The sequence below is a fragment of the Oreochromis aureus genome, linkage group 1 (genome assembly GCF_013358895.1).
Source record: "Oreochromis aureus strain Israel breed Guangdong linkage group 1, ZZ_aureus, whole genome shotgun sequence".
In the NCBI taxonomy this organism is placed as follows: Eukaryota; Metazoa; Chordata; class Actinopteri; order Cichliformes; family Cichlidae; genus Oreochromis; species Oreochromis aureus.
In genome coordinates, this window is record NC_052942.1 from 31,687,975 (window position 1) to 31,704,447 (window position 16,473).

General features: G+C 40.3%; 1 protein-coding gene across 1 annotated transcript in view; it reads left to right on the forward strand.

Moving 5' to 3' along the window:
- The window catches only part of celf6 (CUGBP Elav-like family member 6), a 140,927-nt gene that overhangs the window by 8,934 nt on the left and 115,520 nt on the right, over positions 1-16,473 (forward strand). The window contains exon 2 of the mRNA XM_039611078.1: positions 1,227-1,309. Within this exon, the coding sequence (XP_039467012.1) occupies positions 1,227-1,309 (83 nt within the window). The remainder of the gene's footprint in view (positions 1-1,226; positions 1,310-16,473) is intronic.

Genomic DNA, 16,473 nt, shown 5'->3' on the forward strand with positions numbered 1-16,473 from the left:
ATTCTATTGACATAAACACTGATGACATAAGTTCACTAAATCTAATCTAAAGGGGTTGTCACATAAAAAAGTACAATTTTAATGTTCTCAGCATTTAATCAGTCCAAGGATATAGAACTGCTTAATTTAGAGTGCTACATTTTAACTGTCAGGATATATGAATTCTATTTTAATATAATAACACAGTAAGTCTTATATTAGGTGTCATATTTTTGCCATATATTCACTGAAACTACTGTTGTGAATTTTTAAATTATTCGTAACATTTACACACTGAAACTTAGGCTACGCTGGTGTCACCTGTTCACAATGCGACTACAGTTGAGTTAACCAATTAAAAGCTGATCTGTATTTAAGTTATATTTTGTAACAAATCTCGGTTCACTTTTTGTATGCAAACCATTTTTTCTGCTCACCTTGAATGACTTTATATAAGCCAAGTGTTCTCCTTTCAGAGGTGTACTGTACTATGAAACAATTGTCATTCCTATTTGTAAAGTCAACACTGAAAACTTTGAAAAGTATTCACAAGAACAAAGAAGAGAATCAAGGAAAGGTGACTCTCCAGATTTTGTTTGCATACAGCTGAAGTGCTCGCTCCATTTTGTCCTCTCTTGGCTCTCTGCTGTACTTGTGTGTCTACCTCAACTCAACCCTTAGTGAAAAAAAACTCATCAAACTCCAGCTTTGGTTCATCCATATCACAGACAAAGAGAGAGAAGAGAGTGACAAAGTCAGTGATATAACCTGGTCACTATGTTATTTTCAGTTGAACCCTCACACTGGAAGCTGTTACTGGTTGGGTACTGAACCAGCACATTTATAAAAGGGCAAAACAATGAAACTGGGTCTCTAGAGACAAATACTCTACCAAACTCTTCTAGGGTGTTTTAAGTGATGAATTAGATGGATTTCTTTTGTAGTTTATGCATTTAATCATAGATGAATATTATTTAATGCAATATATAGCAATATAATCAAATAAAATAATGTTTGACATGCAGAAAAAGTTTAAATCACCACAATGACATATGATTTTAGCTTTTAGTTTGTGTTTTGATCTCTTAAGACAGTTAAGTACATAACATAACAAACACAACTTGCAATTGCATGTGCACTTTAAATCTGAAAACTCTATGTTACCTCAATCCCCCCCCCTTCTTTTCATTAAACATTAACAGTGGTGTGTAATAAGCTTTTCTTTCTCCTGTCTCCTGATACTGCAGGATGTGCCTTTCTAACATACTGTGCCAGAGAGTCAGCACTGAAGGCCCAGAGCGCCCTCCATGAACAGAAGACTCTGCCAGGGGTAAGTGCCCCCAATCTGCCCTCTGTCATAGGCTAAAGCCCTTGGGGCAGCCAGCCTGGCATGGGAACCTGCATTAACATAGGAATTATATCACACACACACACCACCAGAGTAAGGCACATGGGGACACAGTATACATTAAGACACAGAGACACACACAGATATGGAAAACAGATGAAGGGAGTCGCTCATACTTTCTCAGACTCCCTCTTAGGCTCTGTTTCTTGCTCATTCTAACACCCATTCTTTTTCACTTAATTACACACACAAACTTGCACAGACATACTAAAAGAGTGTGAGTGGCCTATCTCACCTTGCAGTGTCTTATTACACTAATCACCCCGCCGGAGATATTTGATAAGCGCTTCTTCATACCAGCCAGTGCCGTCCTTCTCTTGTCCTCTCACAATATGGCTGCCACAGACAATAATTGCCTTGAGGAATCCCACTCTCATTATCACATATAATCAAACAGTAAGTATAAACAATCATTTTTACCATGTATATCACCATCTGGTGTTTTTGTTTTAATTCTCCTCACATTTTTTTTTTCATTGTTTGCCTTTGGCGGGCAGGTAACTTTTTCAATTAAAATAATGGGCTCTTCAAACGAGACAGGTAAACGGTACCCAGTAGTGGGCTCTTAAGCCTACCCAGGAGGAGACCCTCAATCTGGGATGAGTGTGAGCTTGTGGTGTCTTTCTTTATTTGATGCGTGCAAGGGGACTTTGACTCACACATCAGGGGAATTATCAAGGTGTGATTGAATTATGCTTGCGTGTTCCTAAGAAGAAGACTCCCCCCCCTCATTTACTTTCAACACTAAAATGTCCTCCCAGGTTGGGGCTTTAATCAGAGCCCAAGGATTGTCATCTCAATCTCCAGGGAGAAAAAGAGGTAAAGAGACACTATAGGAGATGACACAATAAGGAAAGGTGGAAGAAAGTAAGCAAATGGAATGGTTTATCAAGTAGGGGGAAGCTGTAGTTGTAGCATTTGGGTCAGGCTTGCAATGGTTTAACTCTGTTGGGTTAACAATTTGTTTGCACTTGACTGCATATCATAAATACCTTACTGAATGTTAGACACACTGGTATACTGTGGAGAAAGTATCCCTGGGAGACCGGGCTCCCTGGCTCCTTACCACCTCCCGCAGCTTCATAATGAGATGATTGTCATGATGGTCCTGGATAGGTGTTCTGTCTTTATTGCCCTCATGGAGGGACATTATTGTTTGTCTTCTATCTAGAAAGAGGTTAATGGCATGTTCTTTGGGGTTTGAGTAAACATTTCCCCTGTGCAGCTCACAGTGAGGGGTCAGTCCTGCAATCTCAGGCTGAGCACAGACTGCATACAGAGGACTAATAAAGACGTTCTGTCTTTTCCTCTCTCTCGCTCTCTTTCTCCCTGTCTTTGCCTCTCTCTCTGTGCATGTGTGTGTGTGTGTGCCCATGTGTGTATGAGACACATAAAGTGAGAGAGATATAGGGAAAGAGACAATGGTGGAAATAATAATGCAAGAGAAACAAAGACAGACAGAGGCTGGGAGAGGTGACACTTCTGGACAAGCCTCATTGTCACTGTCATGGCCTGATGGTTTGAGATGCCCAGTTGTATAATGCTGCCATTTTAGTGGCGTCTCACCACAGTGCTACAGACATGATTGCTCATTTCAGTAGTGGCTATGTTACTGTCAGGTAACCAAATGTAAATTTGTTCATATGAGACATGTGGCTTAAAAAAGCTCTAGGGTAGCTGTGACTCAGGGTCATCTGCTGATCGGAGGCTTGATGGTCTGCTCAGCATGTCATGTTAAAGTGTCTTTGAGTAAAATACTGAACCCTGAGTTACCCCGAATCCATTAGAATGTGACTGTGTGGATGTTATATTAACAGTGCTTGGGCATAGAAAAAAAGCACTTGAATGAATGGGTGAATGGGTGTTGTAGTAGTAAAGCACTTTGAGTGCTCAAATAGAGTAGAAAAGCACTATATAAGAACCAGTCAATTTACTCTCTATCTCACAGGGATGGATATGGGACAAATAATATAGATACTGAAGCTTTTAATTTAGTTAAATGACACTTGCAATAGCATCCACTACATTGTTATTTTGAAATGTGACCTGACAGCCATGAATCTAATGAATTATGTTAATCTATTTTCATAGATGTGTATAGTTTGCAGTGTATAGTCTGCATTGCCAAGTCTTTGGTTGGCTTCCTTATTTAGATTTAAAAATGAATATACTTCTCTGTAAAATTCTGCATGATTAAAGAACACACAAAACAAACAAAAACAACAAGCAAACTAAAAAACAATATTAAAAAATGAAGCCAGAACATTGTGAGCATAATTTGAGTCTTTTAGGCATCTGCATCTGTGAACCTGTGAATAGTCCCAAGTGAACAGAGCGCACAGGTCACAAGAGCTTCCCAGTTCTTAATGAGTCCTTGAGTTCTCCTTTTATTGCTTTTATTGGCTACATTATGATTTGCTCAAGGATGATTAGCTGAAAGAAAAAGAAAGACAACACTGACTAGGTAATGTCTCAGGCATAATTCATGAAGAAGATGGAGTAAATATTATCAGTAACTGTTTTATTATAGCTGATCGCTGCAGTGGACACTATAGACTTGGCTGGCTTTCCCAACACGTGTTGTAAACTTAAAAGCCCGTTTACTAATTTAAAGGGGAAATGGATATTTACAAAGATAACAAAATGCATACTTGTCCTAAATGCGCTATTATCTTACCACACAACATATTTCTTTTATTTTACAAGAAAAGTCCAGATATTTTCATGCCACTGCATTCTTTGCATTTTTCAGCGTGAGAAGATTATAGGCGACAGTGGGAACAGGCAGGAGGAACAGATTATATTGCATAGCATTAGCACTATCACCACTATCACATTAAGATTAACAATGACTTTTACATTTTTCAAAAAAAAAAGTTTTGCAGTGTTCACTGTACATCAGTTGCCACTGGGGAATCGGGCTCTGTCATCTATGGCTAAAGGGATCTTTGTTTGTATTGTTTGATTAATTGCATGTAAAGAGCATAATGAGCTCTTGATGTCCTGTGCAACAGATCCTGCTGTTACAGTTTGTATAGTAAATGTAATCAGAGATTGAGCCTCGTGCCCTTGGTGAGCTCATTGTACTGTTGTATTTACATTTACATGCGGCATATTCCTCAGTATAAGGCAGGATAGTACTTAATGTAGACAGGTTAGGCTATTCTTGTGAATGATTATGTTTACATATGTCCAGTGTTATTATCCCATTAATTCTTTGTTATCAGTTGTTATTATGCCAATGAACTATACAAGATCACCTACACCACCATCAGTATCAACAGGCTGTTATTACCTTATGGTGGTGATGCCAAATTGTAATGCTTTACAGTTTTTATTAATTTGGTTTGTTTTCTCACCAAAATCATCTGGTTAGTCTTTGGAAAAGATAGCAGTTTAAGTTTAATTTGTCACACAAAACCTTTCTTTTCACGTCTACGTGAGGCAGTAAGTTAGGACAACAGATTATTAGTTAGTCTTTTGGAGGCTTTAGGTAGGCAATCCCTGTGTAAATTTTACATGCAGTTATACAAAGAAGGCCAGTGATCATCTTTGGAAGTTGGACATCTTTCTCTTAGTCATATCTATTGAAATTAATGCAACTGAGAACAGCCATTTAATAGGGTAACAAAATTTGGGATGTTTCCCTTCAGATCTGATTGACTCCTAGAAGATTTATACACTGTTAAAATATAGTTCAAGACTTTCTTTGTTTTTTTTTTTTAATCAATGCAATTTTTGTAGACAGGTAAATTGTTTACAGAAAAAAATGCTGATGACCAAATACTTTTCTCTGATTGCCCATAAAGCTTATAGCAGCCATGATTCTGTCTTTGTTATGCATCTGGCAATAAAGGCTGCAAGGAAGTATAAATAATACTTGCAGGAGCAGAGTGTTATTTACAAATTTCCCACGTGTGGGACTAATAAAGGTTATCTTATCTTAGGTTATCTTATCTTACAACTTTTTGCCAAATAGCCTCCCAACATAGTCCTACTGGAGCTATGAAGTGAGTCTTGTGCTCTCCTTTCAGGGCAGTGCTCCTTTCACCTATAAGGCCAATTAGCTCTTAGTGTTCACATGTAACAAGCCTGCTAATTGGGTGCTGCTGAAGCCCAAATGCCAATTAAAAAATTCTAGGCAAAAAAATATCTCTGTTTCTTGTTCATTTCACTATGCATTTTCCTATCACACTCACTACTGTTTTCCCTTTACTGTATGTGAACGTGAATGTAACGGTGGGGTCGGACCCCTACATAGCACTTGTTATTTGTTTAGAATTTTCAGCCGAAGAATCCTCATTTCTTGCAGCATCAGCCTCCTGTATTGACAAGGCAACCAAGCACAACAGTGAAGAAGATATGAAAACAGTTACAAAGTCATTCAGAAGTGTTTCACTTCAAATATGAAAGGGTAAGCTTTAAGGCATCAACTTCCGCCAAAGTGGATAGAAAGATCCTTGATTTTCTTGTATTTCTTTCTCCTTCTGTGCATGAAAAGTGTAGAAAATTGACTTCAGTATGTGTCACACAAAAATGGGTCAGGAGCAGATTGTGCAATACCAGTATTATGTGTCACTAAGCACACCGCCATGGGGCCATGGATCAGCGCATCCGTGTTTTTGACACACTCTCTCCCCACGTCACACCACAGACGTGCCCACCATACACTAGCCGTATGTCTCTGTCTGTGTCTCAGTGCATGCTGAGAATGAGCAACTGGATTTTTTTTCATCCTACCAAAATCACACATACCTTACATGGGCAGTGAGTTTGAATATAACAAAAAAAAGAGATGCGTTTCCTGTAGTTTTGTCATTACTACTTTTTCTTTTCTTTTTACTGGAAAGTTAGCAGGAAATTTTGCAAGAGACACAAGTTATACACATATGTGGATACTCATACTGTCATTTATCAAAACAAAAAAAAAATTATTCAGTAGTAATGGATTTATGAGGAATATTCCAGTAGTGTGTTGCATGTATATTCGGAGTGTTAAAGTGTCTTATCAGCAGACGCGCTGAGCCCCTTTCCAACAGGTCCACTCCTGGACAGAAATGTTACAGTTTAAACTAATTACTCAGGCCACACAGGGCTTTACCCATTCATTTATAGGGACAAATTGTGTTCTGTTGCCGATCAATTTGTCCTCTGTGCCAGATTTGTCAACCTCCAGTGCCCCTGAGCAGTTACCAATATAAAGCACAAAATAAAAAAAGGCCTGGCCACTGGACGTGAGTCTTCTGCATGAGTCTTCTGCTAAGGCTCCCCTTACTCTCCTCATCATCAATTACGTCTATATCATTTTCTTTCTGCTGCCCGCTTTAGAAAAGAAATTAAAAAGGGCCATTGTTTTTCTTATCCCCCTGGGATGAAAGAATTTACTACGCCGCTGCACCATACGCAGCCATCCTGCTGATTAGGGAGTGAATAGAATCACAATCGAGGGATGCACTTGGTATTGTCACCTATTATGTGGCCGGTGGCCCTGAATATTGTGCAAAATTAATTTGGTTTCATCTGATGGGATTTTCAACCTTGGAGAGTGCAAAATGTTAATCCTGGCAGGCAAGCGGTTGGACATTGTGGAATGCCTGGCTGTTTTACAGGCAAATGTGGACAGGGCACAAACATAGTTGATTGTAAGAGCGCCCTTAACCAGCCCATAAAGATGGTAAGCCAGAGGCACTGGACAGATGAGCAGGAGAGATAGTGGTTTTTAAAAGCTGCAGGGCAGGAGAGTTTGGTGTTCAGAGGATGGCGACAACCAGCTCCATTTGTCCTTTTGATCTTGAACATGCAGTATATTGCAGTACAGGTCAGAGCGCAGGTTGTTCAGCTTGAAAAAAATGCAACTTCTTGTTCTTCTTGCATCAAAAGAGGAGTCTATGTATAAAGTAGCAGTCAAAAAGAAAGCAGTTCACAAGTTTTCTCCAAAATAAAGCAAGATTTGTGAAATATAATACTAGTCTTTAAATCAGAGTGGAAATACGATTATCCATGAGATAAATGCATAAAATAAAACAGTAGATTAAAATTAAACAGGTTATAGAACTCATGTTATACTGTATATAGACAGACTGAAAATTACAGGTCTGGTAATAGAAATCTGTGATTGACATAAATATGATTCCCCTATAGTTTCTAAAATACTGAATCATAGACCTCAGGTAATGGTTCTGGAGCGATGAGTCTTCCTTAATGGGAAGATTTTGTTTTAATACGTGCTGAAGGCTGAGCAGTTTTTTCACACCCTTCCTCCATTTCGACACATTCACTATCTTTCCCTCTCTGACAGGTAGAGTTGGACTCGGCCGTGCATGCTCTCTTGCACTAATTTATCCGCTTCTTTAGCTGTAATGAGGCAGAACTGGTAAATGTGGGGACAGCATTGTTAACATTGCTGCTTCACTGGGGAAGAGGAGAAGTCTGACAAATAGTGGAGAAGGATGGAAATGAGGCCTGGGTGCTGTCATACCTCAAAAAATGATGCTTTTAGTCTTTTACTTAGACTGGATCGCTGCCTCTTACTTAATCTGCAAGCTAGAATATGACATCTTCTAAACCAATTAAACATCAAAGTTTGTGTTGCATCAAGATCGGACTGTTTGGCAATAACAGCTAGAAAGAAAGAAATCAAAAACAAACTAAAAATTAATATGTGAGCCTGATTTTTTATTTATGTATTTTACTGAAAAGTCAATAGAAATTCTGTGGATAAAGTTAATTAACTCATGTCTTTAGTTTGAGAAGTTCATCGAGAGATTTCACTCTAGTTTCAGACAACGTGATGTTTCATCTTGCTGAAAATCTTTTTGGAGTTAGAGTTGGAGCAGAATGCCTTTTACTTTAAATCCTTTCCTTTCTCTTTTGCTTTCCCTGGTTTTCCTGCCTTGTCCTTAATTTCTCCTTATGTGCCAAAAACAGGCAGGCAATCTACATGCATTTGTTCAAAGACAAAACAAGGAGTAAAGAAAACATGATGTTGCTGAGTTCAGCAAATCACTCTGGCAGAGTAATCAAACACTGCAGTTAATCACACGTGGACAAGTATAAGCCTTGTACTGATTTTAAAAGGCTCTTTACACAGTGACACACACACACACACAAACGCACACATGCACACACAAACGCACACTCAAACACAGGCGATCTGGAAGCAGCCCTTAGGACTTAGGGGACTGAACGACTGACATTTCCAGGAGGGAATTGTTGAAGGAGCAGATGAAAGACAGCCAAGGAACATGGAAAATAAACATATAAAATAAAGCAAAAGACAAAACAGATAAACTGATGAGTCATCATCAGAGAGAACAACCACTAGAGGAGAATCATTCTTGCATAATTAACACCCGACCATCACCAGGACAAACTCCTCCATCAGCGTGTCCAAAGGATTAACTACGCCACGCTCCTCTTATCTCCCCTATTTCGTTTAAGAAAGAAAATGACCTTGTGCTTGTTTACATGCTGATTAAAGACAGGAGAGAGAGAAGGAGACAGTTAGAAAGTCAAACTGTAATCAGTAGAGTTTGTTAAGTGGAGTATTTTTAGTGGTGCACTCTCAGCAGATACGGCGAGCTGCAGCCAGGCTGTGTCACGGCAGCAATGCAAAAACAACCACCCTGATGCAGCTAACGAGCAATGAGTGGGCTGGGACAAAAAAAGAGTGTGTGTGTGTGCGCGCGTGTGTATGCTTATTTGTGAAAGTGTTGTGTGATAAAAAGTATGTTTGGTGTGTGGGTGGTTCCATTAGTTAGTCTGCCTGTTTTATTGCACTGGGAATAACTGCTGTTTGTGGGCCCCTGTGAGTCAGTCCATGTACTATACTTTCTCTGTATCTGTTTGATGTGCATGTGAGGGTTCTTATATTTCCTTTTCTGTAAGAACTCGTCTCAATTTTAGACCTTAGAAGTAAAGGCATTTATGTAGAGGTATTTCGGCTTATTTACGGAGGAAATTTAATGTTCTTCTTTTTTGGTTTGGAATGAAGGGAGTTATATTTGGAAGTATTTCGTGTATTTTTGTCAGCGGAACTCTAAACTATCATAAACCACCGGTTCTATTGTGGATAGTTTCTCAACATGAAAGCCACGTTTCTCATAAGTCCTTTCACTTTGTGTTTTTTCCCCCTAAAATTATTATTGCTTTTGCATCACTGTAGGGGAGCGGCTTCTTTTATTTCATCACAAATCACTCGAACTCTATGTGTGATAAAATTCTAGTGAAGCTATAAAAAGTCCAATCTGAATTCTGGCACTAGCTGGTGAGCTGGTGAGATTCAGTGTATAATGCGGCTTAAAGGCTGTTAAATGTAACATCTGTACCTACCTGTGCATCATATAGTATCAAACTTGTAGACACACCCAGGATAGGACACACCCTTTTAGTTTGAAATTCAAATTTTCCCCACAGCCAGAAAAAGAGAATTTCTACAACTATGCTTAATAACCTGAAAACAGTAGAAATATCCAGATGGAGGGTGCATGAAGATTCTGGGTTCAACCTGTGGGTCACAGTTTCTTTGTGGATGTTTGAATGTTGCTCCCTGCTCCTGGAGTGCTTCTGATGCAGAAACTCTGCTCACTTCATAGAGTCCGAAGTATATGTCAGCTGAATTGGTGATTTTTAAATTGGCTGTAGGTATGAGTGGTTGTCTCAGCTGAAGGGAAGACTCCAACCCTTTTGCAAAAATAGTTCTTACAAGACAAGAGACACTTTCAGTCAGTTTTCAGTGAGTAATATAATTTTTCTCTTCTACCATTTAATGATACCTATGTTCTCTGTCTTATATATAAAAATACACACTATTTGAGTTTGTGTAATGGAGGGTAGACTGGACAAGTAACGATTTTGTTCTTTTGCTACCTTGATTCAGTAACCACTTTGGTAGAAACGGTGATAATGACTAGGGATTAAATGCTTTTTTAAATTGTAAAGTGCATGAATAGCAATAAACAAACAAAATAAAAATAAATCCTCAGTAAAATAAAATGCTAAAATTCAATGGTGGTAAATTATTTTAGAGAATGAAATAGATTTGCTTCAAATGAAAGAGTTAGCAACTACATTCTGCTAACAATTAGAACAACAATTAGAAGTCAGCAAATGAAAATCATCAAGCATTCCCATACTTTGCAAGTTTCTGGTGTAATTGTAACTGGAAGTACCACTCATATAATATTTTCTCATCAGACTAGACTAGCGACTAGACTACATAGCCAGGGGAAGGCAAAATAATGAAAAAAAAAAGGATATAGGTGCAAGGTAAAATGAGGGTTTGCAGGCTCATGCTATTTTCCATTCAGTCAGCCCCACCACTGAAAAACTGGGAAAACTCTGTGAGGTGTCAGAAATAGCACCAACGCTAACACCTCACCTTTTTCTTATTAATACACGACTCCCATAGTCACCTCCCTATAACACACGCAGACACACACACTCTACAGTTGCACAAACAATGCATCACTTATCAAGAAACTACACAAGGCTGGTGAGCATACAGCTCATCAAAATACAAAGACACCTGTGCTCCAACACCCTCTCTCTCTCTCTCTCTCACACACACACACACTACATTTTCAGATCAATATTGCATTACTGCAGTATGTTCTCCTCTGAGAGGTTACTGTGATAGGTGAAGGGTGTGGGTAGAAACCGTCTCTTCTGTCTGTACAGTGGCCAGGCACATGGGGCAGATCTGAGGAGACTTCACAGCTCTGACAGCGAGTTTCACCTACCAGCTTCATCGCTGTCGCTCTCCTGTCTCATCCAAGGGTTCTGGATACAGCCTATGATCATTTATAGAGCATGTGTATGGTATATAGAGTGCGTGTCTGTGTGTTCAAGCATGCTTGCTTGTTACACAGTGAGCAATATTGATTTATGGTCAATTTCTAAATGTCCTACAAAGTTTTGTATTCTTTGTATGAAAACATCTGCCCCTTTGATTATTAGATGTCCATGAATTATATTTTATGGTAATACTTGAAGACATGCAACAGCCACTACATGTACACATTAAATCCTCTTTATTTTAGTGTAAAGTAATGTTTAGGTCATGGTTTTGCTTATTTTACAACTAATAGACTTTTAAATATATTTGTTGAGACATTAGATTACTTATATCAATAAACACACGCTCACACACACAAAAAAACCCCATTTAAGCTTATGTGTGTGCTCAGATCATGTGTGTGAGCATATCTTTATGCATGCTATTCAGGTTAGTGTGTGTGTGGACCAGAAGGAGTGGAGTCCTTGATGCTGACTGAAGCTCCAGCTTTTCCATTTAAACTGTATCATTAAAACGGGTAGAGAGGCGAGGGAGACGACCTCTCCATACCTCATAAAGTGTGAGTGCTATGCCAGGCGAAGTGCCACGCACCGCTGCGTTTACGGTGAGCCAAGCACACTTTTTACACACTTTGCCCTTTCCCTCTCTTTCTCTTGAATCGCTTTCATGGCTATCTGTTTATATGGTATTACTCACTTTCTGCTTTCCTATTTTTTCTAGTTTGCCCCTGCTAAGTATTGACCGGTATTTCAACTGCCCCCCGCCCCCCCCTCAATTCCCGCTCCCCCTTTTTTTCTGTCAAATTTCTCCAACAAGGAGTTGGAGCGTAACATTGAAAGGGTATAATCAATGGAAAAGCACCACTTAGGGAGCCCATTTGATGCATACTGTAGGGCAGAGTTGATTCAAGGGTGTAGATTGAGTCAAGCCTCATTTCATATCCTCCCCAATTAGTCATCCAGCTTGTGCCCTCTATAACCCTCTATTCTCAAGAAGCACCAGGCCAGACGGGCTCTCGTTTTGCACTATACTATGGATGAGTTAATTTTTTTTTTTACCCTCTTAGTCCCAGAGCTTTTTCTACAAGAAGATATGGACCATTTTCTTTTTTCTCTCTTTCACTCACTTTCCTCTCTCTTGTACTATGATAAGCTAAGGCAGACAACCCTCTCCGCTCACCTCTACGTCTCCTTTCTCACCTCCTCTGTCACTCCATTGCACTTGCGCCTCTCCAACTTTGCCAGCCGTCCACCTATTTTCACTCCATCATAAATCTCTACACAAATCCTACTTAAACCTGCATCAGCAGCTGTCCTTAAAACTCCATTATCTACAATTACTTCAGCATTAGGGAGCCACAGCACACCTGCCCCTACATAAAAGTGCCCTCACCTAAAAATATTAAACCTGCCCAAAAGGGATTTGTGCGTTTTTTTTTTTTTCTCCTTTTGTTGTACCTGCAGTGCAATTGCCCTCACAGTGAGGATTGTGAACCAAAATGCCAACAGTCTGGATTAATGCTTCTGATTAGTGAGCGGGTCTGTGAATGTGAGCTGTGTGCACAGTATTTAGATGGGTGAGTTTCCCGGTGGGATCACAGGAGAGGGGTCAGTGGCTCTGTATTATTATGCCAATAGGCTGGAGTGTGTTTGTGTGTGTATGTCTTAATTTGCATATCTATTTGACTGACTGTGTACATATGCAATGACTACACACCTATGACAAAAGTAGTATGTATTCTACTTATTTAACCAACCAGCTTCCTTTTTAGAAAAATGTTTCATGAACAAACAATATGAATTTAAAAGTTTTCTCATTCTCATCTGGGCCATTGCTATAAAACAAACAGAACAAATATACTTAAAATATAAAATATTCTTCCAATTCATATATCTAAAAGAGACAATAATAATAATGTACACTGCAAATTGCAAAGGTTTCCCTTTAGTGCATTGATCTCACTGAATTACTGTAGCACTTTTCATTTCTTTCCCCATTGGGAAGTTTCAATCAATGCTATGAGAATGTTTAAGAACATATCTGATAATTTGCTTGTACAAATGAGTTTAATGGTCAAATATGCTAATCCCATTCTGACAAAAGAAGAGATCATTGCTGGTAATTGTGTAAGACAGCTGCCAGAAGCTACACTCAGAGATACTTACACAAAAGACGTTTTTCAAGTTTGCATGTCTACTTGCTTGTGTATGTGGTGTGTAAGATACTCAAGGCCAGGGGATGCATGGTGTGAGTGTTGGTAATGGACGTGTAGGGAGACTGGCTGGTGGGGGCAAAGTGAGGAGGGGGGTTGAGCGGATTCAGTTGTAGGTAGCCTGATCTGCTCTGATTGACAGTGATGGGAGATAAGGTGCTTGCGGAGAAGGGAATGTGAGCAGAGCTGCAGGCAAAGATAAGGGCCAAGATTAGCACCCTGCCACGTCACACACAGTGAGACAGAGAGGCAGAGAGGCCGACTCCAGCGGAGGGTGAAAGATTGAGATGTTGACGCGGAAAGGTATTGGCTACAGTGAATACAATGGGCAACCAAGAGTAAAGGCTGAGTTTATTGTATGTATATGTGTCTGAAAGACGATGTGTGTGTGTGTGTGTGTGTGTGTGTGTGTGTGTGTGTGTGTGTGTGTGTGTGTGTGTGCGCGCGTGCAATTGTTCACTAGACCATGTCCCAGGTAGCATGCATGCACCCTCCTGAGTTGAGGTAGTCTTGTTGGGGGCTTTAAAGAGGAGGGCAACTAATCAGCTCATAATCCAAGCGGCAGCCGTTTCCAGGGCAACACAGCTGTACATTCATGCGTGGCAAACATACAGTGTCTCCCTTATGTCTGGCTTTCTCTTCATGCTTCTTTTTACCTCTTTTTGACCTGTTCTTTTCTTCTTTCTCTGAACTGTCAATAAAGTCCTTTTTCACCTCTAATTCTTTACTCACCCTGTCTTTGTTCATGTCTCTCTCTTGCTATTTTCTTTTCTATCATTTTTTGATCTGCTGTAAACACCTATCCCGCATCTTTGACTTCCCTGCAATTTTTTGCCTTCACGATTTTTTTCCTCCTTTGTCCCTAACCCCACATAATGTAAATTTTGTCAAATCCCTCTTCTCTGTTTCCCCTGTCTAGCTATTCTTTTTTCAGCCTTTTTGTCTCTCACTCTTTTTTTTTACATTTCTGTCTTTTACATGTTTCCTTCTATCTCCTTAACTGTTTATTCGCCTCCTATTTTCCTTGCGTAAACACAAGACTCCATCTTCTTGTTCTGCTTTCTACTTTTTAATTTCCTTTTCTCCCCCGCCTTTCTCCTGTTTTTTATTTTCTCTCTCCCTCCCTTTTTCCTGTAAACTCTCTTTGTCTTCACCCCTCCTTCCTTCGCTCATGCCAGGGGGTCCAGGGTTGGTGTATTTGTGCAGTGATGTTGGAGGCCTTGATGATCACTCTCTAGGAGATGATTATGTGGTCAGCGCCCTGCAGCCTCCTCTCCTGCCCTGCACGGTTGGAGCTCTGCTCTGCTTATGTATGTCTTAGTGAGTGTGTGTTTGTGTGTGTGCATGGAAGAACACACTATATGGATATAAGATAATTTTGTAGTTTGCTTTGGTTGTGCACATTCTTCTCAACGATCCCTTAATAGGGACTGCTAATAAATATGCATCCAAAGACTGTTCTATTACGGTCCAACGTAAAAATGCATTTTCTTCTGTCAAGAAAATCTTTCAGGAATCGATACAATTTGATCATTATAATATGTTTAATTTAATAATTTGACCATTTCAATATTGGTGAATGTTGCTTACATTGTACCGAGTAACCTTTTGCTAAATCTCGGTTGTCTTTGTGTTGGTGTACGTGGGCACTCTCCCTCTTTCTTTGTCTAAGCCTAAGCCACATGTCTTTCCCCCACCGTCTGTCTGGAAAGGAGCTGAGCAATGCTCTCGAACACCGATGTAAATGACACAAAACTGTAAACAAACAACACACAACCCACACGCTCTCAAGCTTTGTTTGCCCCTGTAATGCCATTACTTTCTCTGTCGCTCTCTCTCCTTCTGTTGACCTCTGTCTGTTTTTCTCCAGCTCTTCTTCAGCACCCCTCCAAACTATCAAGCCCCACCCTAAGCACAAACACAGATGCTTGGCGCCTCTGGCATTTTGACTAGCTGCTATATTTTTACCACACCAAGCTGTCTGATTACTCTGCTGTTAATGTGAAAAAGGTGTTGGTCGTGGTGTTCTAGCCAGCCAAATTACTCCATCCCCTCTATCACTCACTCCTGGAGCAATGGCCTGGCTGTGCTCATCGCTTTCACCTAGGAGCACAAACAGAGGTTGGGCTGCGCCTCCATGCCACAGAGACAATCGATTGCTTTCATAAAATAAAATGGTGGACATGAAAGGAGCTTGATAAATGGCAGGCTATTTGGCCCTAATTGCAACCCTTTAAAATGTCTTGGTGATGATTTGAACAGGCTTCGACTGAAGTTACTGAGATCAAAGTGAAGAGAAAAAGATTAAAACGCACTGGCTGGCTGCGTCTTAACCGCATGTCTCCGACTTGTGACCCCACATGGCCTCTAGCTCAGAGATACGGCTGATATTCCTCACCTTACAGCCAAATAAATCAAAGTCTCCACAGAAAGCTGTCTTATCATGAGTTATGCCAGTTCCGGATCCTGTTGCAGTTAATCATCATCCTTCAGCCTCAGCCTCATTATGGCTTACTTGCTCTGAATAAACATAGAAAGATGGTAGTTGAAGTAAATGTGAGGGTTGGGATTAGGGTGTTCATGAGTAGAATGCACACCGATGACAGTCAAAACCTACAGCTGTCAGACATATGAGCTACGAACCCATGCCAAGATAACAAATACTGATAAAGACAGATGACAGTCAGACAAAGGTAGGATCACTGTTAGAGTAACATGGACGGTGAGGGTGTGTATGTATGTGGGTGCGTGGGAAGGGGAATGGTGGTGGGGGGTGATAGAGATAAATGGGGTTAGATCAGAAGGAGCCATTAGAACGATGGAGGGTAGCAAGAAAGGGGAGCGAGAAGGGGAGAGACGGCGCTGGTCTGCCTAGCATCCCCTGAGCCGAGTCTGAGACGATGTTTAATCAGGCCAGTGAACCTATGAGACTGAGGTCACCCCGGCACACTCATTAGACTTGATGGGAGCACTGTACCACGACAGATGAGTGCAATCTTTACTCCGTTCATCCATCTCTAAAAACACACACATATAATCACCTCACCCGCCCAGTCCGCTCCACCCCACCCCATCCCA